Genomic DNA, 23,612 nt, shown 5'->3' with positions numbered 1-23,612 from the left:
GACAGAGCAGCTTGGAACTATGGCTGTGGAATGAATGAGATGGAGAGGGGGAGAGGGGGAGGGGGGGGAGACAGAGCAGCTTGGAACTATGGCTGTGGAATGAATGAGATGGAGAGGGGGAGGGGGGGGGGAGACAGAGCAGCTTGGAACTATGGCTGTGGAATGAATGAGATGGAGAGGGGGAGGGGGGGGGGAGACAGAGCAGCTTGGAACTATGGCTGTGGAATGAATGAGATGGAGAGGGGGAGGGGGGGGGAGACAGAGCAGCTGCCAGGGATGAACGAGGTCACGACAATTAGCAACAATCAAGACATAAATGGTCAGATGAAAAGAAAAGATGATCACGCAGGCAGGCACGCAGACAGAGCTCACATTCCCCCTGCAGCCTGGTGGTTGAAAAGAAAAATAACAAACTGGTCACCAGCTTTAGAGTCTCTCTCTCCCTCTATCTCTCATTCAATTCAATTCAAAGGGGCTTTATTGCCATGGGAGGAAATGTGAAATATAAAAAGTAGTAGTAGGTAGTACGGGGAAAAAAAGCAGATAACTGCAGGGATACTCAATATGATTGGCCAGTCCATTTATGGACAGTTTGACTTACAAGAGCTCACAATCCTTTCCGCTGTGTTTTTGCAGTTGCACATCAAGCATTTCTGTTAGTTACAGTAACAGTGCCCAGGTATTCTGCCATTGTGTATTCTGTGTTTAGGACTAAATACAGTGGCATTCCAGTCTCTGTCTCTCTCTCTCTCTCTCTCTCTCTCTCTCTCTCTCAGTCTGACCTACAAAATGTCTTTTGTTGAGTGGAAGCCTTGTATAAAACTCCTATAAATGAGTCGATAAACCTTTGGATGCACCTGGAGGGAACAAATGAAGTTGACCTTTTCACTTGACCTTCTGCTGAACGTGGTTTGCCTACGTAGTGGGCATTGCTCTGCTCTGCAGTGTGGATAACAACGACTTTATTCACTTCTTAGAACTTCATGAATTAGACAAAGAAAATAAACCTCTTTGCCCTGTGTGTGTGTGTGTGTGTGTGTGTGTGGTGTGCGTGTCCACATGTGTGTGTGTGCGTGCGACGTGCGTGCCTGCGTGTGCCTCACGTGTATTTCTCACTTCTACATCTGGATCCTCCATCAACTGCTCATTACATAAGACTAGACTTTCTTACACACACACTCTGCCCCCTTTCCCCTGTTTTTGGTTATGTGCCCCCCCCCCCCCCCCCACCCCCCTGTGGGCGAACCAGAGGTGACTTTTTGGTCAAGAACATTTTGTACCAGCTAACATAACAAAGGAATGTAAATGAGCTCTGTTCTGTTCCTTACTCTTCCCTTCTCTCTCTTGTGTTTGTTAGACAGAAGGGGACCGCCCCGCACGTGCCATTGGCCGTCCCCCCAGAGCACAGCTGTTATGGCCCTCCCCTTCCCTCCTGCCACCTTTCACGTGCTTGCCTGAACCTCATTGGTTGTCCCTTTGCGTGTTTACATGGAAGTCCGGCCCCCTTTGGTAACTGAGCCTGCCCTGTTTCTTTTTCCTTTTTTTTTTAAGCAGGGATAGTTTCTGGAGCAGACAGCAGACTGAGTTGATACATTACAATGCTTTCTCTCTGATGAAAACAAGTGCAACTAGTCTAGGACATGAAAGGTTCCAGGTTTCCCCCCAATAACTATTCACCAGCATTGTCTCATTCACCTTCTACGCACCAAGACGACCGCAGTGGAGTCTATAGCAGCCGGCTTTGGAGATGGGTATCGAGCCCCCTGCGTCTGCGAACGTGGCGCAGCTGTGGAGGCATTCGGCACGCGACCCGCTAACGCTGCCCTTCTCCCTTTCCGCCAGGCCTCTGGCCCAGCAGCAGCAGCAGCAGCCCACGCCAGGCCAGACCGCCACCGCCATGGTGTCGCCGCGGGCAGAGACCACCCCCATCCCGGTGCCCACCCAGGTGCGCAACTACCAGCGCATCAAGCAGAACCTCTCCAGCAGCCCGACCAACAACAACACGCTGTACGGCTCTCCCAGGTACGTCACGCACGCACGCTTCCCCGTCTGACTGGAGAGGGGGAGGGATGACTGAGGCCCAACCCCCCCGCACCCCCCCCAGCCAGCCAGCCCCCTGGTAGTTCCGGTCATTTAAAGTGTCTTTGTTCTTTAACGTGTCTCCTTGACTCATTTGGGGTGTGAAATGTAGTTAATTCTGTGGCAACATCACAGCCGCGTATTTAATCAGATAAGGTAATAAGGTAACTTCTGCTCAGGTTGCATCAGCCAAAGGCAGATGGTACGGGGGGTGGGGGGGTGGTGGGGGGGCTTCATTCAGGAGTTGAGCTCTGTTGTGGGTTTCCATTAACAGGCTGTTTTCTGGAGAAACGGGAGAGGGCCATGGGGAACCGGTGTACTAACTGGTAGCACCTCTTTTGTGCTCGCTAACAGCCAGGTGGCTTGCTTTGCAGCATTGTTTAATTGTGTGTGTGTGTGTGTGTGTGTGTGTGTGTGTGTGTGTGTGTGTGTGTGTGTGTGTGTGTGTGTGTGTGTGTGTGCGTGTGTGTGTGTGTGCCCTTGCGTGTTTGTGCGTGTTTTTTTTACCCTAATCTCTTCTGTGGCCATATGTTGCTTTGAGGATTATGGTTCTCCTGTGATCACAGGTGCCTTTGACACCTGCCCTCGATCCTGTGCATTCGGCAAAGAAATCATTCTCAATTCAGAAAGTACAACACAAAATGTTCAACTGTGTGTTTCCAGCAAATTCACTTTAATTTGGATAGTTTAGTGGGTCAGTGTGTAACACTTTCACCAAACCCATTCTCTCTGTATTATCCTAGCGGTAATATCATATTGTTTTCATGTGGAAGGTGAATGTATCCATTAAACAGAGAATGACACAAAGCAGAAGCAACAAGGGAAGTTCAATTTAAAGTGTGACTCTGTTCGGAAAGAGAGAATCCTCCCCCATAATGCAAAAAACAAAAGTGCTCAGTAATGTTAGCAAACTCCTGCGACTCACGTGTACAGTCAGGCAGCTGTGTCTTTTGAGCTCTGAAAGTGGACTGGAAAAAGAAAACGTGTGTTTGAGGTCTGTATTCTGTAAGGCAGAAGAAAGAAAAGCGAAGCCAAACACAGCCGGGAAGTGGGTCGAAGCCAAGCCATTCCATGAAAGTCATTTATAATTTGTAATGAACCATACAAATTTACATTCATAATATTGACTGTGATTGGGTCTTGTTTATTTATTTAATTTCCGTGGGTTATTTTCTTTGCAGACACTGAAGTTTTCAAGTTGTACGTTATGTTGTAGGTGAATTATTTTTTCTTTTTAAATATATGTTTATTGGTAATGGGTTTCAACACTTTAGTACAGTTTGAACATACCATTTATTTTTTTAATTTTCTCCCTCACCCCATCCCTCCCCCCACAGTTATCGTCATCATTAAAATAATATAGAAAATAACATTAATAATTGAGTACAGTACAGACATACAAAAACAACAACCATGCATATTTGACATATGATATAAACAGTAGGATACAAAAATAATAATTTAAGCACAGATAACAAACAATATAAATATAAAACAAAATAAAATAAAATAAAACAAAATAAATACAATTATGAGTTGGGTTATTCGAGTTCAAAAGATAGTCACGAGTTATGTTGGAAAAGATTGTGTTGAATCGTAGCGTTGTCGTACATCACCCTCTATACACAGTTCTATCGTTATGAGGAAGCACAAGTATTGATTCAATTAGTCTGTCGGAAGTTAAGTACAGTAGGTGAATTCTACGACTAATGTTTCACGTTGTTTGTTGTTGTCCAGGTCTGCCACGGTGAGGCGTTCCAACACCAGCCCCATGGGTTTCCCCAAGGCGTCCTCTGGATCCCCCAGCTCCTCCTCCTCCGCCTCCGACGTCCCTCAGACGGTGCAGGGCCGGCGTCTCTCCACGGGCAGCTCCCGCCCCTACTCGCCCTCTCCTCTCGGTAAGAGAACATGTCCCGACATGTCTTTGTCTGTCTCCAGGTAGCCTGGAACTCACCTATGCTTTTCTATGGCATAGGGCAGCTCCCGGCAGGATCCGCCGGGAGAAACTAGAAGAAGCTGCGTGACATGAGACTAATTACTTAGAGCGAGAGAGAGAGAGAGGGGAGTGTGCGTGTGTATGTACATGTGTGCGTGTGTATGTCAATTTAACAAAGGTGCAGAACGATCAGAAATCAGCAGAGTGAGCAATGTTTGCGCTACTCTATGCTGAATTGAAGTGGACTCGGACCCAGACTTATTTTTTTCTCCCTGGATATAAAAACGTCTGGGTTTCTGAGGCTAGTCTCCAGGCGGCAGAGAGTATCTCACTGCCAAATCCACATTTTAACCACTTGTGTAGCCTTTTAATGTCTTCCAAAAAAATTGCCGATCTACAAGCTTGTAGATAGCTTGCATAATATGATATTTTCACTTATATTGCTTATACTATTATGAACTGCTCAAAATAGATGGTTAAATGCAGCCTGAAGTGAATGTCAGATGACGGGATGTTGCAACAGCAGCTAAGTGTGTGTGTGTGTGTGTGTGTGTGTGTGTGTGTGTGTGTGTGTGTGTGTGTGTGTGCGTGTGTGTGTGTGTGTGTGTGTGTGTGTGTGTGTTTCTCAGTGGGCACCACCCCCCAGCAGCTCGGCCACTGTTGCTGTGGGCATCCCCAGAGTCATGAGTCTCGCAGTCGGAGCTCATCTGGAGGTGAGTTCACGAGCACAGCTGCACAACTCCAGTTAATCCGGACATCAATGAACTCATCGTCAATTGATCATATTCACACGGCCGCTGTCAGTACGCCGAGGCATATTCCGAAGAACATGTAAATGTTGCGTTACTTCACACAAGCATGCAGCGACAACAGCTGAAAATGGCACGGTTAAATGGCACAGGGACGGCATGAATGATTCTTTCTTCCATCTACGGAACGGAGCAGGAATTGTGGGGAGAGAGTTGGAAATGGTAAAACCTAATCATAAGATTGATTGACGCTTCACTGCGTTGCTGGAGCGCTGGCAAAAGTTTGAAGTTTTGTAGCGTCATGAAACTGAGTTCCATTGAAACTGAAGTGTTAGACCTGTCGCCTCGTCAGGATGTAAACACCTTTTATGACGTCAGACACACAAGACAAACAACTGTTTCTGTTAACCCATTCTGACCTGAGATCAGATTCTAAAAATGTTCTTCTACATCCTGACAGTTTTCCGTTCTGACCTGAGATCAGATTCTATAAATGTTCATTCTACATCCTGACGGTTTTCTGAAAGAAAAATCTATGTTTCTATGTCAGTCGTTCTTCGATTCTTCAAAAATAGCAGACCTACAAGCTCGTAGCGCGCCACTCGGTGGCGCGCTATGAGCTTGTAGATCTGCTATTTTTCAATAGCTAAAGCATGACATATGATGCTAACACCAAAAGGGGTTCCCGCCCTGAATGGGTTAAGATAATAGCAGCAGCTGTCATAAGGCTTTAGTTTGATTTCTCTCTCTCTCTCTCTCTCTCTCTCTCTCTCTCTCTCATTCTCTCTCTCTCCTGGGCTCCTCCCACGTCTGGCTTTCAGAAATGACGTCAAGTGGCAGCCAAGTCTGTGGACTTTTAACACGTTTAACACAGACACACAAACAGACAATCCTAATATGTGCACATTCATATTCATACACAAACGTTCGACCACGCTTGTCTCACGCGTGCCTCCGTTTGTTGTGCCATGTGGTTGGTTGTCATGGTAACCGCTACAGGCGCAAACGGAAAACAAAGCTGTTACATCAGACGGGGTTGCCGTGCTGTACTTGTGTCAGAAGTACACAAACATAGATTTTATGACTCGATCTGGTTAAAGATGTAACAATCGAAACGTTGGTCTTCTTCACCTACTATAATGTTTTCTTCTTATTGCTGCTCCTGAGATGCACCCCATGGGCTATATGGCCAAAGGCACAGAGAGATGCACCCCATGGGCTGTGGCCAAAGGCACAGAGAAATATCCCTTTTCTATAGATGTTGTGAATGACCTAGAAACTTAGAAAGTACATCTCTCTCTATTCTGCTGACTTTGCAACAGTGAAGTGAAGGTTCATAAAATACTGTGACTTTGTTTGGAAGTGGGTGAAAAAAATGTGGTCGTTTAGCAGACTCTAGGGCCATCTAGTGGTGATTTGTACATCTTCAACATGAACCAACAAAGTGGCAAAGATTGTTGTGAAAATACATTTCCAATTTCCAAAATATGTTTAGGGTATTTTTGATCGAGTTTTTACAACCGAACTTCGAAGCACTTTTATGGCCGCCTGAAAAGAGACATCAGCTTTTTGTTGAAACACTACAATGTGACCACATTTTGAGCTTGTAGATATAGGGCTAGTTCTGCCACTGTCACGTGACACTGCGCTATGACGAACTAGGGCATTCATTTACCAAAGATATATATTACAAACATTAACCCATTCTGGACTGGAACGCCTGTTGGTGTTTTACGCATGATTATTTATTATATTTTAGCTATTGAAAAAGAGCAGATCTACAAGCTTGTAGTTCTGCTATTTTTGAAAAATCGTGAACATGTGGCGCAGATCTTTGAATATTGTATTCTTTCAGAGCGATTTTAACTCAAATCTTTGCTTCTGGGAGGGGGGGGGGGGGGTCGGTGGCCAAATACATACAGTTTCTGGGCTCCTTGACATGAAATATTGAGCACCACTGATATAGAAACATAAAGGTATTTCAGAAAACTGTCAGGATTTAGACATTTTGTAGAATCGTCCTCGGGTCTAAATGGGTTGTTTTAACGCAGCTCATTCAATGTAACCCCCTCCTCCTCTCCTCTCCTCCTCTCCTCTCCCGTCTCCGTCCATGCAGGCTCTCCCATCCCGGCGTCCCAGCTGCTGGGTGCTCGCATGCAGGGTTCCCCCACGCCGATGGAGGCCTACCAGACCCGGCACAAGCTTCACAAGCAGCAGTCGGACCCCCTGCTGCACGGCTCCAACAACTACCCTCCCTCCGGTCACTCCCCGCAGCTGGGCCGCCCCGCCAGCCTGGGAACCTCCCCCACCAAGCACCTGGTCCTGGGAACCTCCCCCACCAAGCACCTGGTCCTGGGCTCCTCGCCGCGCTCCTCCGACTGGCTCCAGAAGTCCCCTCTGCCCACCATCATTGGGTCACCCACAAAGGTTGGAGACGTGTTTTAGCTAGCGTGTGTTAAGCAGGCTGCAGCAACATAACCAGAATGACCCATAAGAGTTTACATAGTTTATTTCTTTCTTTCTCATCACATCTCTCTCTCTCTCTCTCTCTCTCTCTCTCTCTCTCTCATCACATCTCTCTCTCTCTCTCTCTCTCTCTCTCTCTCTCTCTCTCTCTCTAAGGCCCAGGCTATACTACATGGATCTTTTGCAAAACAGATATTTTCGTCCTCTGTTTTAGAAAAAATCCCTGCCCATACGACAGAGATATCTATGTCCAGTCCACACACAAACGCATTGAACACAGGATAAAATCACTGCAGTAGCAGGTTTCAATTGTAGGTTATATTATATTATGTTTTATATTTACACTTATGAGGTATCATATTTTTTAATGAAGGAATAAGTATAAGCATTTTAAAAGCCACCTAAATTGTGAGTGGAAGTATATGTTTCTTTCATTGTCTGTCAGCATGATGTCACACTATGTGCGCAAATCTCCAGATCCCGACTCTCGACTTTTCTCTCCATATAATAAAAAAAAAATATATATATATATATATATATATCTATCTTCACTCCCTCTCAATTCAAACTTAATCTTTTCCAATTGTAAGTATAGTGCATAACATCTCTCATAATAAGTGAAGTGTGAGTCGGAACCTGTGCTTGTTTCCAATTCAACAGTTTTGATTGGTAAAGTGAATGAGGAACAAATACAATTAAATTGAACAAGCATGAACAAGTGTGATAATTATCAGGTTAACTGGGATACTTGGCACCGTCTCGTCTTACGCCCCATATATCAAACATTGTCATCGCAATCTTTTAACACAAATAGTACCAATAATAATAATAATAATAATAACAATAATAACAACTGTGCCAACACAAACTCAACCCATTCGTGTTTTCTCCATTCCTTTTTTTTTTTTCTTTTAGACGATTTCGGCGCCGTTCAAAATCCCCAAAACACAGGCGTCCTGTAACCTGATGGCCCTGGCCGACCACGCCCCCACGCCCGCCAAGACGTTGCCGGACGCCAGAGAGGTCTGCGCCCACCACTGCAGCCCGTACCCCAGCGGACGGCAGGCGGCGCCTGAAGGCAGCAGGACCACCTTTGGCAGGTACAGTAGTAGGACACACTGAGTGGCGCGCTATATGAAAAGTCGTGAAAATGTGGCGCAAATCTTTGAATATATTATTTCAGAGCGAACATTTTTAACTAAAATATTGGCTTCTGGGGGGGGGGGGGGGGGGGGTCCTGGAACTACATATTTTGAGGTGGGGGGGTCCGTGGCCCAATAGAGATAATTCTGGGAGTCCATGACATGAAAATGTTTGAGCACCGCTGGCTCTTCCCTGTGTCTCCTGTAGGACGATCCTCTCTTCCCTGTGTCTCCTGTAGGACGATCCTCTCTTCCCTGTGTCTCCTGTAGGACGATCCTCTCTTCCCTGTGTCTCCTGTAGGACGATCCTCTCTTCCCTGTGTCTCCTGTAGGACGATCCTCTCTTCCCTGTGTCTCCTGTAGGACGATCCTCTCTTCCCTGTGTCTCCTGTAGGACGATCCTCTCTTCCCTGTGTCTCCTGTAGGACGATCCTCTCTTCCCTGTGTCTCCTGTAGGACGATCCCAATTGTCTTCTGTCGAACCGTCTCCCCGTTAACCCGCTCCCTCCGCTGTGCTCTCTCCCCATAGGTCAGTCAGCACCGGCCGTCTGTCTGAACAGCCAATCAGATTCAGCCTGGGCGGGCAACCCTATCAGGGAAGCACAGACAGCCTGAACACAGAGCGACCTATGGACACAGGTACACACATCGCTGGCCGTCTGCTGCTTATCTCAACGTATAACCACTCACTTCTCTCACATGGTCTGCGGAGAGTGTTGTTCACATGTATGACGTTGGGCATGAGTATTATAGCTTGTTAAACGTCACGGCTGTTGGATGTACGTGTTTTCGCAAAACAAAAAAAAAAGAAAGAGATGAAACGCTCGCACGTTAAAAATCACTTTTCTTGTGCCGTTGGCTGTCACCCTCGTATGGCGCACACATGTATGGTTTGCTTTTGAATGACACATCCTCATCCCCCCCCCCCCCTCCCCCCCTCCAACCCCCCCCAGCCCCTGCAGGTCCGTGCGCGCTGGTTCCCCCCCGCACCGTCCTATTCACCGTGGGCTCGCCTCCGAGCAGCAGCACCCCCCCGACCTGCAGCCACCTGGGCAGCAGGCCTCGCACCACCTCAGGTGAGAGACCCAAATGCCACTTCCTTCCACCCCATGGGAAAACAGTTGGCTGTGTGTGGCCTGCTGTAGGCTCCTCCCACCACCAAGACCCAGGGTTAAAGGTCACCCACTGAGCTAAGCTAAACCCCCTCCCCCCCTCCTCCCCCCCCTGCATGTAGCGCCTCACAACATGGGCACGCGTCTGCTTAAAGCTGCTTGAAATAACAATGCTTGAAATGCTTTTTTTTCTCTATCATTTTTATGCCACGATTTTGCAACCCAGTTTTTTCACCCAGTGCCAATTATCTAATGTAATCCAGGGCGCTACACTTCCTCTGCCAACCTGGGGGGGGCAGCGGACTGACCTCATGCCTCCTTCTATGCATGAGGAGTCCACGCTGCTTCTTTTCACCTGACAGGGGGAATTTCCCCGGCCGGACGTAGCCCGTGGAAGGAACACGTTATTCCGATCAGTTCCTTTCCCCTCCATCAGGCGTCCCCCGGCTGGCCAGGGGGAGGTAGTTTTAGAGACTAGAATCACTGCATGTTTTTGTGAGGGTATCTACCCTATAGGGGACGAACATGCAAACTCCACACAACTTGGTTGCTTCACTGCTAGTAGAACTGCTGATAAGCATAAAAGTGTCCTCTCTGTACGGCACACTGTGTGCCTTCCCTTTCCCTGCCGTCCGGTGACTTTCACTTCTTCTGCCGTCCTCTCTCGTGGAGGGCGTTCTGTCTTGTTCTCGCTTCATCTTCCTCTCTGTGCGTTTACTGAAATGCAGCAAATACAGCTAATATTGTAAGCGCTAATACAAATATTTTCACATTCCAGTTGGAGTGGCAAAGGATCATGTTCACTTCAAAACAGTTCCTTTATTATTTATTGTTGTTGCAAAGTTGCAGTGAAATGTAGTTTGCAACAAGATTTTATGACCAAGCGTTACGAACAATCACAATGGAATTGTTTTGTTTAGCTATTAACCCCTTTTGGTGTTAGCATTACGTTGTGCTTTAGCTATTGAAAAATAGCAGATCTACAAGCTCATAGCGCGCCACCGAGTGGCGCGCTACGAGCTTGTAGGTCTGCTATTTTTGAAAACTGTCAGGATTTAGAAGACATTTTTTAGAATCTGATCTCAGGTCAAAATGCGTTAAAGAACCACCATTCTTCTGTGCGTTAGAATCTGATCTCAGGTCAGAATGGGTTAAATATTTGTGCTACTAGAAACTAATGCTGAAACAAAAAAATCACATTATGTTGCACATCGAAATCATTTCCAATAATCTTCTTCCTCCCTCAGTGGGCTCCAACAGCTCAGGGGGCTCACTGTGCTCCGTCAGCGGGCGGGTGTACGTGGGCTCGCCTCCGGGCATGGCGATCGGCACCTCGCCCCCAGGGGGGGGCTCCGGGGGGGGTCACCACGTGGCAGAAGGAGGGGGCCCGGGCAGCCTGCGCTACGTCCCCTACGGCACGTCTCCACCCAGCCTGGAAGGATTCATCACCTTTGAGGCCCCCGAGCTGCCCGAGGAAACCCTGATGGAGGTGAGGGTTAAAAGAGAGAGAGAGAGAGAGAGAGAGAGACTATGAATGCCACTGTACTTCTTGGTCCTAAACACAGAATACACAGAATGCCTGGGCACTGTTGTAACTACAGAAGTGCTTGATGTGAGCGAGAGAGGTAAGGGGAGAGGAGGCAGTGAAAGAGAGAGAGAGTGTGTGTGTGTGTGTGTGTGTGTGTGTGTGTGTGTGTGTGTGTGTGTGTGTGTGTGTGTGTGATATGAATTCAGCTTTACAACTCCAGTTATATCAGCCAGAAAACACAGCACAGGAGTAGTTGCGTAACTTGAGCGGTCCACTGACTCTGTTCCCGTGGTTTGCAGCGCGAGCACACGGACACCCTGAGACACCTGCAGATGATGCTGTCCTTCAGCGACTGCGTGCTGGAGATCGCCGCCGTGCGCGCCGGGGGAGCAGACCTGGGCATGTCCGCCGCGTGCCTCTACCCGCCCCAGGATAGCGTGGTCGTCGACCAGATCAGCCAACTCAGCAAGGAGTGGGGGTGTGTGAAAAAAAATAAAAATATATATATATATACAACTATATGCAACTGTCAAAGGATTTACCCTTTCACAGAATTCATGATAATTCATAATATGTCTTGAACGTCATCGTCTGTAGGAAAACAACAGAATCACATTTAAAATAACTTGAAAAGGAAAAGTAATATAATTCCGGCATGTGGCAGAGCACAAATCATTGTGTGTATTGTAGAATAACTATTTAACGTAGTATTATTAACGTAGTATTAACGCATATTATATTCTCACTTCTCGCTTTTGTGATATTGTTTTTGTGAGGCCAGGAAGCAAGACAAAACGATAAGTCCACTCCAAACCTGCTTCTGTTTATTGTGAACGTACTGATTGTAGTGTGTGTGTGTGTGTGTGACTCTGCTGCCCCCTGCTGCAGGCAAGTGGAACAGCTGGTGCTGTACATGAAGGCTGCTCAGCTCCTGGCCTCTTCCCTCCATCTGGCCAAGGCTCAGATCAAATCAGCCAAGCTCAATCCTTCTACTGCTGTTAAACAAGGTAAAGATAATATGTTCAGTGTGGAATGTCTCCACACACACACCACCACAACCCTCGGTAGGTAGGGATCATTTGCACTCTCGTTAAAACTGCTTTCAAATGCGGCGCGTCAGCAGTTTTGGAAGTGAGCAAAAAAAGACCTGCACCCCAAAAAGACCTGCACCCCAAAGATGCCCCCGGGTGTTGCACCCGGGTGTTGCACCGAGCTGATTTCTCAAAACGTTGTAAAGATGATAATATGGATGGGGAAGGTCCACGTTGTTTTAACCATTATATATACTTTTCTGACGTTGCTGAGCGATCTCATCTACTCGATGAAAACTCAATATTTTACGCACACACATATTTCACAGATAAAAGAACTTACGTACAAAGTGTACGGCTGACCAGATGAAGGTTTTTTTTAGCTCAATGGCGTCACCTGTCAATCTCTGCTTCAGCCATGACTGGTTAGATGCAGATGATTAGGTTATATGTCCACTTGTCGGTTGTGGTGTTATATTCCACGGTGGTTCATTCTAGCGTTCCGTCTGTCTCCACAGTGGTGAAGAGCCTGAACGAGTCGGTTCATTCTAGCGAACGAGTCGGTTCATTCTAGCGTTCCGTCTGTCTCCACAGTGGTGAAGAGCCTGAACGAGTCGGTTCATTCTAGCGTTCCGTCTGTCTCCACAGTGGTGAAGAGCCTGAACGAGTCAGGTTCATTCTAGCGAACGAGTCGGTTCATTCTAGCGTTCCGTCTGTCTCCACAGTGGTGAAGAGCCTGAACGAGTCGGTTGATTCTAGCGTTCTGTCTGTCTCCACAGTGGTGAAGAGTCTGAACGAGTCAGGTTCATTCTAGCGAACGAGTCGGTTCATTCTAGCGTTCCGTCTGTCTCCACAGTGGTGAAGAGCCTGAACGAATCGGTTCATTCTAGCGTTCCGTCTGTCTCCACAGTGGTGAAGAGCCTGAACGAATCGGTTCATTCTAGCGAACGAATCGGTTCATTCTAGCGTTCCGTCTGTCTCCACAGTGGTGAAGAGCCTGAACGAATCGGTTCATTCTAGCGTTCCGTCTGTCTCCACAGTGGTGAAGAGCCTGAACGAGCGCTACAAGAGCTGCATCTCTCTGTGCCGCCGGCTCACCGACCGGCTCAACCACTTCTTCTCGGACAAGCAGAGATTCGTAGACGAGATCAACAGCGTCACGGCGGAGAAGCTCATCTACAACTACGCGGTGGAAATGGTAACGTTTGGCCCGGGGGCGGGGCCGTTCAGTCGGACGTTATTACACTGTCGGATATTAGGATATAAATCAAATATCGGCACATGAATGTAACCATACGTTAAAGGAGCATTCGGTGGTTAACCCATTCTGACCTGAGATCAGATTCATACGAGGTTTCCACTGGGACACACACTGGTCTGATTATAACCCATTCTGACCTGAGATCAGATTCTAAAAATGTCAGTCGTTCTTTGATTTTTCAAAAATAGCAGACCTACAAGCTCGTAGCGCGCCACTCGGTGGCGCGCTATGAGCTTGTAGATCTGCTATTTTTCAATAGCTAAAGCATAACATGATGCTAACACCAAAACAGGTTCCCGGTCAGAATGGGTTAAAGGAGCATTCGGTGGTTAGGGTGATTTTGGGGGAGTGCGACAGGCCGACGTCACGTGCACCGACTCGATTATGATTGGAGGAAGAAGGCTCCCCTCTCATCCTGATTGGATGAGGGCTTTCTCACCCGCCACCAAAAACTGAAACCAGGGGCTAACTGGGGACAGGGAGGAACTCCTTATATGGTCAACAGAATATCTATAGTAGGGAGGATTATCCCCCAAAAAAGGGGGAAAAAAGTGACATTTGAATTAAGTGAAATCACTGAATATACCTTTAACTGCAAGTGTTTTAACATCTAGTTTTCCCCTGTTTAAATTACATCAAAGAGCAGTTTCCGTAATGCATCCCCTATACCTATAAGAGTGACTGTGGAATTCTAAATTCCAAATATTAAATAACAACCGAAACAAACGCATGAGATGCAGAGTCCTGTTACTCAACACGTCATCCTGTATTCTCAATACTCCCTCGTTGCTCATCTCATTATCATCTTACTTTGAAGGTCTCTGTATCGAAATGTCCAAAAACCCAATTATTTATCGGCCTTCACACTTTTGGAGGAGAATCCTTCTGGAGGGTTTCAGTCATCATGGGGGTGTTTGTTGGTTCTGGTGCATTGTCCAGGTCCAGTCAGCTGCCCTGGACGAGATGTTCCAGCAGACAGAAGACATAGCATACCGCTACAACAAGGCTGCCATGCTGCTGGAGGGACTCTCCAAGATCTTGCAGGACCCGGCTGACATTGAGAACGTGGCCAAATGTGAGTGGTGCAGATTAGAGGAGAGGGGGTGGATTAGTGCTGCACAGTTATTCGAAAACAAAGAACGCAATCTAGATTCAGACACTTGTGCAATCTCATTTTGTGAAGAATGGTGAACTTGTGCAGCACTAGTTGGCTGTCCGGGGTGCATACTTAGTCTAGACCTAGTCATTGGTTAGACATAAGGTTGGTGAGGGGTGCGTTAAAACGACCGGATTAAGGTTGGTGAGGGGAGCGTTAAGGGTTTGGGAGAGGGTAAAGGTTAGGTTTAGGTGTGCTGCCCCTGTGGGAGGTTAGGTTTAGGGTTAGGGTAGGATAGGTTGTAGGACTAATGACTGGTGTAACCAATGACTAGTCTAAACTAAGTACTGTCCAATTAATTTGAGTTACTCTTATGTTTTTGCTACAAGAGAGAGTCGAGCACTTTGATGAGTCTGTTTAACCCATTCTGACCTGAGATCAGATTCATACGAGGTTTCCACTGGACACACACTGGTCTGATTAACCCATTCTGACCTGAGATCAGATTCTAAAAATGTCAGTCGTTCTTCGATTTTTCAAAAATAGCAGACCTACAAGCTCGTAGCGCGCCACTCGGTGGCGCGCTATGAGCTTGTAGATCTGCTATTTTTCAATAGCTGAAGCATAACATGATGCTAACAACCAAAATGGGTTCCCGTTCAGAATGGGTTAAAGCCACAGTAGTTGGCTCCATGGGTGATGAGTCTGTTTAAAGCCACAGTAGTTGGCTCCATGGGTGATGAGTCTGTTTAAAGCCACAGTAGTTGGCTCCATGGGTGATGAGTCTGTTTAAAGCCACAGTAGTTGGCTCAGTGGGTGATGAGTCTGTTTAAAGCCACAGTAGTTGGCTCAGTGGGTGATGAGTCTGTTTAAAGCCACAGTAGTTGGCTCCATGGGTGATGAGTCTGTTTAAAGACACAGTAGTTGGCTCCATGGGTGATGAGTCTGTTTAAAGCCACAGTAGTTGGCTCAGTGGGTGATGAGTCTGTTTAAAGCCACAGTAGTTGGCTCAGTGGGTGATGAGTCTGTTTAAAGCCACAGTAGTTGGCTCCATGGGTGATGAGTCTGGTTAAAGCCACAGTAGTTGGCTCAGTGGGTGATGAGTCTGTTTAAAGCCACAGTAGTTGGCTCCATGGGTGATGAGTCTGTTTAAAGCCACAGTAGTTGGCTCCATGGGTGATGAGTCTGTTTAAAGCCACAGTAGTTGGCTCCATGGGTGATGAGTCTGTTTAAAGCCACAGTAGTTGGCTCCATGGGTGATGAGTCTGTTTAAAGCCACAGTAGTTGGCTCAGTGGGTGATGAGTCTGTTTAAAGCCACAGTAGTTGGCTCAGTGGGTGATGAGTCTGTTTAAAGCCACAGTAGTTGGCTCCATGGGTGATGAGTCTGTTTAAAGACACAGTAGTTGGCTCCATGGGTGATGAGTCTGTTTAAAGCCACAGTAGTTGGCTCAGTGGGTGATGAGTCTGTTTAAAGCCACAGTAGTTGGCTCAGTGGGTGATGAGTCTGTTTAAAGCCACAGTAGTTGGCTCCATGGGTGATGAGTCTGGTTAAAGCCACAGTAGTTGGCTCAGTGGGTGATGAGTCTGTTTAAAGCCACAGTAGTTGGCTCCATGGGTGATGAGTCTGTTTAAAGCCACAGTAGTTGGCTCCATGGGTGATGAGTCTGTTTAAAGCCACAGTAGTTGGCTCCATGGGTGATGAGTCTGTTTAAAGCCACAGTAGTTGGCTCAGTGGGTGATGAGTCTGTTTAAAGCCACAGTAGTTGGCTCCATGGGTGATGAGTCTGGTTAAAGCCACAGTAGTTGGCTCAGTGGGTGATGAGTCTGTTTAAAGCCACAGTAGTTGGCTCCATGGGTGATGAGTCTGTTTAAAGCCACAGTAGTTGGCTCCATGGGTGATGAGTCTGTTTAAAGCCACAGTAGTTGGCTCCATGGGTGATGAGTCTGGTTAAAGCCACAGTAGTTGGCTCAGTGGGTGATGAGTCTGTTTAAAGCCACAGTAGTTGGCTCCATGGGTGATGAGTCTGTTTAAAGCCACAGTAGTTGGCTCCATGGGTGATGAGTCTGTTTAAAGCCACAGTAGTTGGCTCCATGGGTGATGAGTCTGTTTAAAGCCACAGTAGTTGGCTCCATGGGTGATGAGTCTGTTTAATGCCACAGTAGTTATGGCTCCATGGGTGATGAGTCTGTTTAATGCCACAGTAGTTGGCTCCATGGGTGATGAGTCTGGTTAAAGCCACAGTAGTTGGCTCAGTGGGTGATGAGTCTGTTTAAAGCCACAGTAGTTGGCTCCATGGGTGATGAGTCTGGTTAAAGCCACAGTAGTTGGCTCAGTGGGTGATGAGTCTGTTTAAAGCCACAGTAGTTGGCTCCATGGGTGATGAGTCTGTTTAAAGCCACAGTAGTTGGCTCCATGGGTGATGAGTCTGGTTAAAGCCACAGTAGTTGGCTCCATGGGTGATGAGTCTGTTTAAAGCCACAGTAGTTGGCTCCATGGGTGATGAGTCTGGTTAATGCCACAGTAGTTGGCTCCATGGGTGATGAGTCTGTTTAAAGCCACAGTAGTTGGCTCCATGGGTGATGAGTCTGGTTAAAGCCACAGTAGTTGGCTCAGTGGGTGATGAGTCTGTTTAAAGCCACAGTAGTTGGCTCCATGGGTGATGAGTCTGTTTAAAGCCACAGTAGTTGGCTCCATGGGTGATGAGTCTGGTTAAAGCCACAGTAGTTGGCTCCATGGGTGATGAGTCTGTTTAAAGCCACAGTAGTTAAAGCTCCATGGGTGATGAGTCTGTTTAAAGCCACAGTAGTTGGCTCCATGGGTGATGAGTCTGTTTAAAGCCACAGTAGTTGGCTCCATGGGTGATGAGTCTGTTTAAAGCCACAGTAGTTGGCTCCATGGGTGATGAGTCTGTTTAATGCCACAGTAGTTGGCTCCATGGGTGATGAGTCTGTTTAATGCCACAGTAGTTGGCTCCATGGGTGATGAGTCTGTTTAAAGCCACAGTAGTTGGCTCCATGGGTGATGAGTCTGTTTAATGCCACAGTAGTTGGCTCCATGGGTGATGAGTCTGTTTAATGCCACAGTAGTTGGCTCCATGGGTGATGAGTCTGTTTAAAGCCACAGTAGTTGGCTCCATGGGTGATGAGTCTGTTTAATGCCACAGTAGTTGGCTCCATGGGTGATGAGTCTGTTTAATGCCACAGTAGTTGGCTCCATGGGTGATGAGTCTGTTTAAAGCCACAGTAGTTGGCTCCATGGGTGATGAGTCTGTTTAATGCCACAGTAGTTGGCTCCATGGGTGATGAGTCTGTTTAATGCCACAGTAGTTGGCTCCATGGGTGATGAGTCTGTTTAATGCCACAGTAGTTGGCTCCATGGGTGATGAGTCTGTTTAAAGCCACAGTAGTTGGCTCCATGGGTGATGAGTCTGTTTAAAGCCACAGTAGTTGGCTCCATGGGTGATGAGTCTGTTTAATGCCACAGTAGTTGGCTCCATGGGTGATGAGTCTGTTTAAAGCCACAGTAGTTGGCTCCATGGGTGATGAGTCTGTTTAAAGCCACAGTAGTTGGCTCCATGGGTGATGAGTCTGTTTAATGCCACAGTAGTTGGCTCCATGGGTGATGAGTCTGTTTAATGCCACAGTAGTTGGCTCCATGGGTGATGAGTCTGGTTAAAGCCACAGTAGTTGGCTGAGCTCCATGGGTGCCACATTCTGAATGTAGTAAAATGTTCAGCAACTACAGACTAAAGACGACAAATATATTTCATGGAAAAGATGAGAATCATGTGAGCAATCGTGATCTCAATTCTTGTAGAGGAAAATCGAGATTCAAATTTGACCAAGTGTCGTGCAGCACTAGGATGGATAGATGAGATGAGAGACGCACTGAGATGGACGTCTTAAAGGGACACTTCACCCTTTTTGCAAAAAAATATATGTTAATGACGTTTAGAAGCTTTAGATCACTTTTCTGGGGGTATTTATGTGTGCAATATGTGGTTTTAGATCTTTTAGATTGTAGCAGTGAGCCTGTTGTCTCTGATGTCATGGACACTGGTCTCACTACCTTCCTGGACTACAATTCCCATAATTCTTTGGTGCACTGCTCCTCCTTGTGGATAGGGGGGAGAGCTGTCTTACTGAGACAACATGTAGTCCAGGAAGGAAGTGAGCCCAGTGTCCATGACATCAGAGACAACAGGCTCACTGCTACAATCTAAAATATCTAAAACCACATATTGCACACATAAATACCCCCAGAAAAGTGATCTAAAGCTTCTAAACGTCATTAACATATATTTTTTTGCAAAAAGGGTGAAGTGTCCCTTTAATGAAATCTAAATTAATAAAATAACAATACCAATAAATGGATATGAACTGTATTTTGTAAGCGTTAATATTGTTCTCTGTTATGTGTGTGTTTTCCCCACAGACAAGGCAAGTGTGGACAGGCGAATTTCAGCCCTTTGCTACTGTACAGTCACACTGTACGAGTAGCAGACCACACACACACAAAGGAGAGGACAACCCTGACCTTTTCCAGAGGGACCACTCTCTTGAGACTATGGACTACAATCCCCACAAACCCACAGTTCCCTCTTGTAGCAGCTCTAGCACTTTTCAATTGACTGGTTTCCATCTTGTTCTTCAACCATCCATGCAGCAGTCCGTATTACTTTTTGCATCGCAGACTTTCAGCGCCAAGAGTAACTGATGCACAGCTTCACTACCAAAGATGCTTAATAAATCCTGGAAGGCTTAAAATGACTTCAACCAGACATGGACTTAACCTGCGCTGTGTCTCAAGTGCATTTTTGTTAAGTTATTTTGCTAGCCATCACGATGACAAGACAACCGAGAAAAGACATACGTATCTATCTCCACGCAAGATCTTATTTGCTTTTTCATCACAAGGAGAAAGAAAAAGTTAAGTGGGCAGGACAATGGGTGGGGGGGGGCTCTTGTGGGCGTTTTTTTTTAATGAATTCTTATTATGAATTGTTATTTACTGTCGTTGTTACTGTTATTTATTATTTCAAAAGAGTACGGATGTTTCAAATCTCCTGCCTGTTGTTGACAGCCTAAACTAAAGTATTGAAGTGGAAGGGATCGCAGATATTTACTAACGGCAGGCAGCCCAACACTGTAAGAAAACACCCATTTAGTCACACAAGCAGGATGTAATTTACACTGTACATACAGTACACATACAGTACAAAGTAGTGACAGATATGGAGACATCAGCAGTGGTCTGAATGGCAGTGGAATATGTAGATTTGTAAATATATTACGTTTGTTTATTAGCTCAAGCACTTTATTGTGAAGAGTTTGGGAGGTAAAGTATCTTTTTTCAAAAGGTTTTGATGGTATGAATGTGAAGGCTGCGAGCTGTTTGCTATCGCGGGCTTTGTGAAAAAAAAGAAAAAAGAAAAAAGGACTTGGCCATGATGTCACGGCCTCTATTCCTGCCCTTGAAGTCCGCCGGCTCCAAATCAGCTCTCCCTCTCATTGGCCAGGCAGTCCTTCATGCCTGTTGACTTTGTAACGGAGGATGACATTGAATTGATCCAGTGGGTGGGGATGGCACCCCAGAATCACTCTGTTCATGTGTTCAAGTAAAAAAACAAACAAAACAAAAACAGGAAACAACATATGAGAACTTTGATGGGGGTGAACTGCCAGGGCTCCTGTGATTGAGACCTTTTGAACGGAAGTTTCCCCAGAGAGAGTGAATATGAATGGTCAAATTACTTGAGTAGTATAAACCGTAAGTTTAATTTTACTAAAGAAAATAATAGTAGTACAGCTTTTTTATGTTCATACTTATACAATAACTGTAGCTTATTTTCCAGGAAACCTGATGTTTGCAAACGTGTAAATATTTGTATGTGGTGCATATGATTTTATTATTTTCCCTATATATTTGTGTGTGTGTGTGTGTGCGCGTGTGCGTGTGTGTGTGTGTGCGCGCGCGCGCGTGTGTGCGTGTGTGTGTGTGTGTGTGCGTGAGAGAGTGCACAGCGTGAGATGCTGTTGCCTGCGGGTGATGAATTATGCCATTGGATACCCTGCCTATCTGAAAGAGCACAAAACTTTATATGTACATAGTCGGGATTTGATACTTTTTTTTTCTCTCTCATGTCTGCCAAAGGTTTGATATTAAACCTAATCTGGCACAGCAGGAGGAGTGTGCCAAATAAACCCCACGGCAGCTCCGATACTTCACCATTCTCTTTTTACAAGGACTGTTCATTGTTGTACATATAGTTGATTTCCATACGGAGATCAAGTCTAAATGTGTATGCAGTCACAAATGGCCACTGCCTCGCATCCATTCGATTCTCCCCCCTCTCCCAACAGTATTTGTGTGTATGTGTGTGCGTGTGCGTGTGCGTGCGTGCTTGCACATTTTCTGCATGTGTGCACACTGGACTATAGTGTGCAGGGCCAGTGATATTACAGTCTGACCTGCAGAAGGTGCCCACCTTCTAAAAAGCAGACATCGTTTGTATTGGTGTGAATAAGACTGTGTGTATGGACACCACTAGGGCCTGTTTTCTGACGTACTGTTTCATTTTATAGACATATCTGGCTTTTCTGTCTGTGCTCTTGTCTGTTGTGCGCCCCCAAAAACCCACCCACCCACCCTTCACGTGAGCACTCTGCACCACTTAAAGCCTTGTACTGCACCCACGCAGTAATATCCTCCGTGGTCATTCTACTGAACTGCGGGTCCATTTGTACACCCTTGACCCTTCTGAGTTAAATGAACACAAAGGATTTACTGTGCAGAGTGGAGAGGGAGTAAACATGTAAAAGAGAAAAGAATATATTATACAATACATTTATCAGTTTGAACATTTGTACCAAAATCTATGACTATAGTTATCCATGCTTTAGAATTTAGGCCACACTCCCTCCTTTTGTATCATTTTGTTGAGTGGAAAGTGGAGTGCTTAAAGGTGGACTGTTTTTAGACAACGCATGGGCAACCAATTACACGTTGCACCCCATAGAGCTTGTAGGAAATTGAATGTGTGTATCTTGTCATTCTGTGTCCACGTCTAGTTGTGCTGAATGCGTTTCTAATAAATCTCTCCTGTTGACAGACAAACCCCCATAACCACTTTCAACCTTGTGTCCCTATTTTGGGCAGGTGTGAGCAAATTTTGTCATTGCAAATTGTGACAATAGCAGATCAGCTATTCTTTCGCATGACACCGTTGTACAATGAAGTATAACATGGGGTTGAACTGATCATGATCATAATTATTGCAACAGACTTTTCCACACACCTATTTTTTCTGAATTGTTGATGTTTTTTTGTTGCGTATCTCACCATGGGGCATTCGTTATGGAACTCAAATGCAGTCTTTGTTTATTAAAAAAACAGACCAAAAAAAAAGAATGAAATACAGAGGTCATTGTCTTTTGTGGTTTTGAATTGATTACATCGTGCTCTGCACGAATACATATTGCCACAAGTTAACAGATTGATAACTGATGCTATTTTAAAAGAAGAATCTTTTCTTAATTCATTTTTTCAAAGAGCGTACAAATTTATCCAACTAGTCCTGAACGGAAGCCACCTACCAAGAAAGATAGATCATATTATGATTGGACTGGGTCTCCAGCTGTTTTATGCTGATTATTTTTTCTTAAATGAAACAAAACCCGTTAGTAAGGAATTGTGAAACTATTTGTGCTGTGTAAGCCTCAGGTATCCAGCTGTACACTCAGTAGATCCCAACATGGACGGTTGATATTGCTATTTGCTAAATAAACAGCGCCATTAGACTGTGTTATAATAAGAAGAACATTGTTTGGTTTGGTTGTTCCCATACATACTTTTATTTGTTTGTTTGTTTGTTTTAATATATTGCTTCTAAGGTGATATTCTATGTGTTGCATTACATTTTCAAATGTATATACTAATAAAATAAATTTGCAATTTCCGCAATTTTCAATTTCCGCAATTTCCGATATTTCCGATATTTGAGGGGAGGGGGACCTCAGACCTCAGGGACCTCAGTGTGCTGTTACCCCTGAACATTGACCATTTATTAGACACTCTATTTTCTTTTCATTCCCAGTTTCACCAAAATCTCTAAATCTCCAAAAACATTGCATAGAACAGAAAATACTGTTCTATGCAATTTACTGTACTCCGCTCAGCCATATGGGGTTTAAGTGGTTAATAATAACAGATCTACAAGCTCATAGCGCGTCCACACAAAACCATCTCATACAAAAAAACCACATATCTGCTGATATTATCATGACTGACGACTAATTGTGTTCTGTACCTGTAGTGCAAAATTAAATATATGAATGGAATAAAATAGTCAATATTGGCATGATTGGTGAGGAAAAAAAAGGGGGGGGGGGGGTAAACAACAAAACACAGATTTATAAATAAAACTAATACAGAAGAGGGGAATAATCTATATAATCTAATATGACAAAACAAACTTAACAGAGAGAGAACATCGTTCGGCACAGGTGTGTGTGTGTGTGTGTGTGTGTGTGTGTGTGTGTGCGAACTGTGGGTGCGTGTGTGTGAGTGTGACTGTGTGTGTGTGTGTGTGTGTGTGACTGTGTGTGGGCGCGTGCGTGTAACCTGCAGCATTCACCTCTACACAACTCATTCAACCCTTCTCCTCTACTCTACTCATTAAAACATTCACTTCCACAAATAGACCACAGGATGGCAGTGCCAGCACACGTCTCTGCAGTGAGAAAGAACGGATACGTCTCTTATCTAGCTACAGGTATGGGAATTGAGTTAAATAACCCAGGGGACCCCCAGGGGTCCTTCCTTGGGGGGACCCCCAGGGGTCCTTAAGGGAGTTCCAAGTGCCCTGGTCGGTCCCCAACAATGTGTTAATATAGCATCAAAATCAACAAGCCACTATAAATTATATACATAATGTGAAAATAGCTCACAGTGTTGTGTGAGCTATAGGGTGGTCCCCCAAAAAGCATGTTATATAGCAGTTATAAGCTTGTAGATTTGATGATTTAATAGGCTATAGCATGGACAAGCACATATAATTTAGTGCCCAATATAAAATCCCAGGGTGATGTGATCTAACAATCAATCCTTAGGTTATTATTAGTAGGCTAGCATGGATGGATGGACACATGATATAGCACACAACGTAGTACCTATTATACAATCCCCAGGTTGATCTAACAAATCAGTCCT

The 23,612-nt window shown here is 45.6% G+C and overlaps 1 protein-coding gene across 2 annotated transcripts in view; it reads left to right on the top strand.

Annotated features, from left to right (window-relative positions):
• ulk2 (unc-51 like autophagy activating kinase 2) overlaps positions 1–22,359 on the top strand; it is a 65,342-nt gene extending 42,983 nt beyond the window's left edge. Inside the window, exons 15-27 of one of the 2 annotated variants that reach the window (XM_080771624.1) lie at positions 1,843–2,022; positions 3,817–3,977; positions 4,645–4,728; positions 6,881–7,191; positions 8,146–8,330; positions 8,902–9,011; positions 9,326–9,448; positions 10,732–10,973; positions 11,312–11,490; positions 11,901–12,019; positions 13,084–13,241; positions 14,244–14,379; positions 18,837–22,359. In XM_080771624.1, the coding sequence (XP_080627750.1) occupies positions 1,843–2,022; positions 3,817–3,977; positions 4,645–4,728; positions 6,881–7,191; positions 8,146–8,330; positions 8,902–9,011; positions 9,326–9,448; positions 10,732–10,973; positions 11,312–11,490; positions 11,901–12,019; positions 13,084–13,241; positions 14,244–14,379; positions 18,837–18,901 (2,053 nt within the window). In that variant the 3' untranslated portion in view covers positions 18,902–22,359. The remainder of the gene's footprint in view (positions 1–1,842; positions 2,023–3,816; positions 3,978–4,644; positions 4,729–6,880; positions 7,192–8,145; positions 8,331–8,901; positions 9,012–9,325; positions 9,449–10,731; positions 10,974–11,311; positions 11,491–11,900; positions 12,020–13,083; positions 13,242–14,243; positions 14,380–18,836) is intronic. The other variant, XM_080771625.1, reaches the window with a different exon arrangement.
• The last annotated feature ends 1,253 nt before the right edge of the window (positions 22,360–23,612 follow it).

The sequence above is a fragment of the Protomyctophum bolini genome, assembly GCF_963924005.1.
Source record: "Protomyctophum bolini genome assembly, chromosome: 9".
Lineage (NCBI taxonomy): Eukaryota > Metazoa > Chordata > Actinopteri > Myctophiformes > Myctophidae > Protomyctophum > Protomyctophum bolini.
The sequence above is the reverse complement of the archived record's forward strand: the minus strand, read 5'-3'. Positions and strand labels throughout refer to the sequence as shown.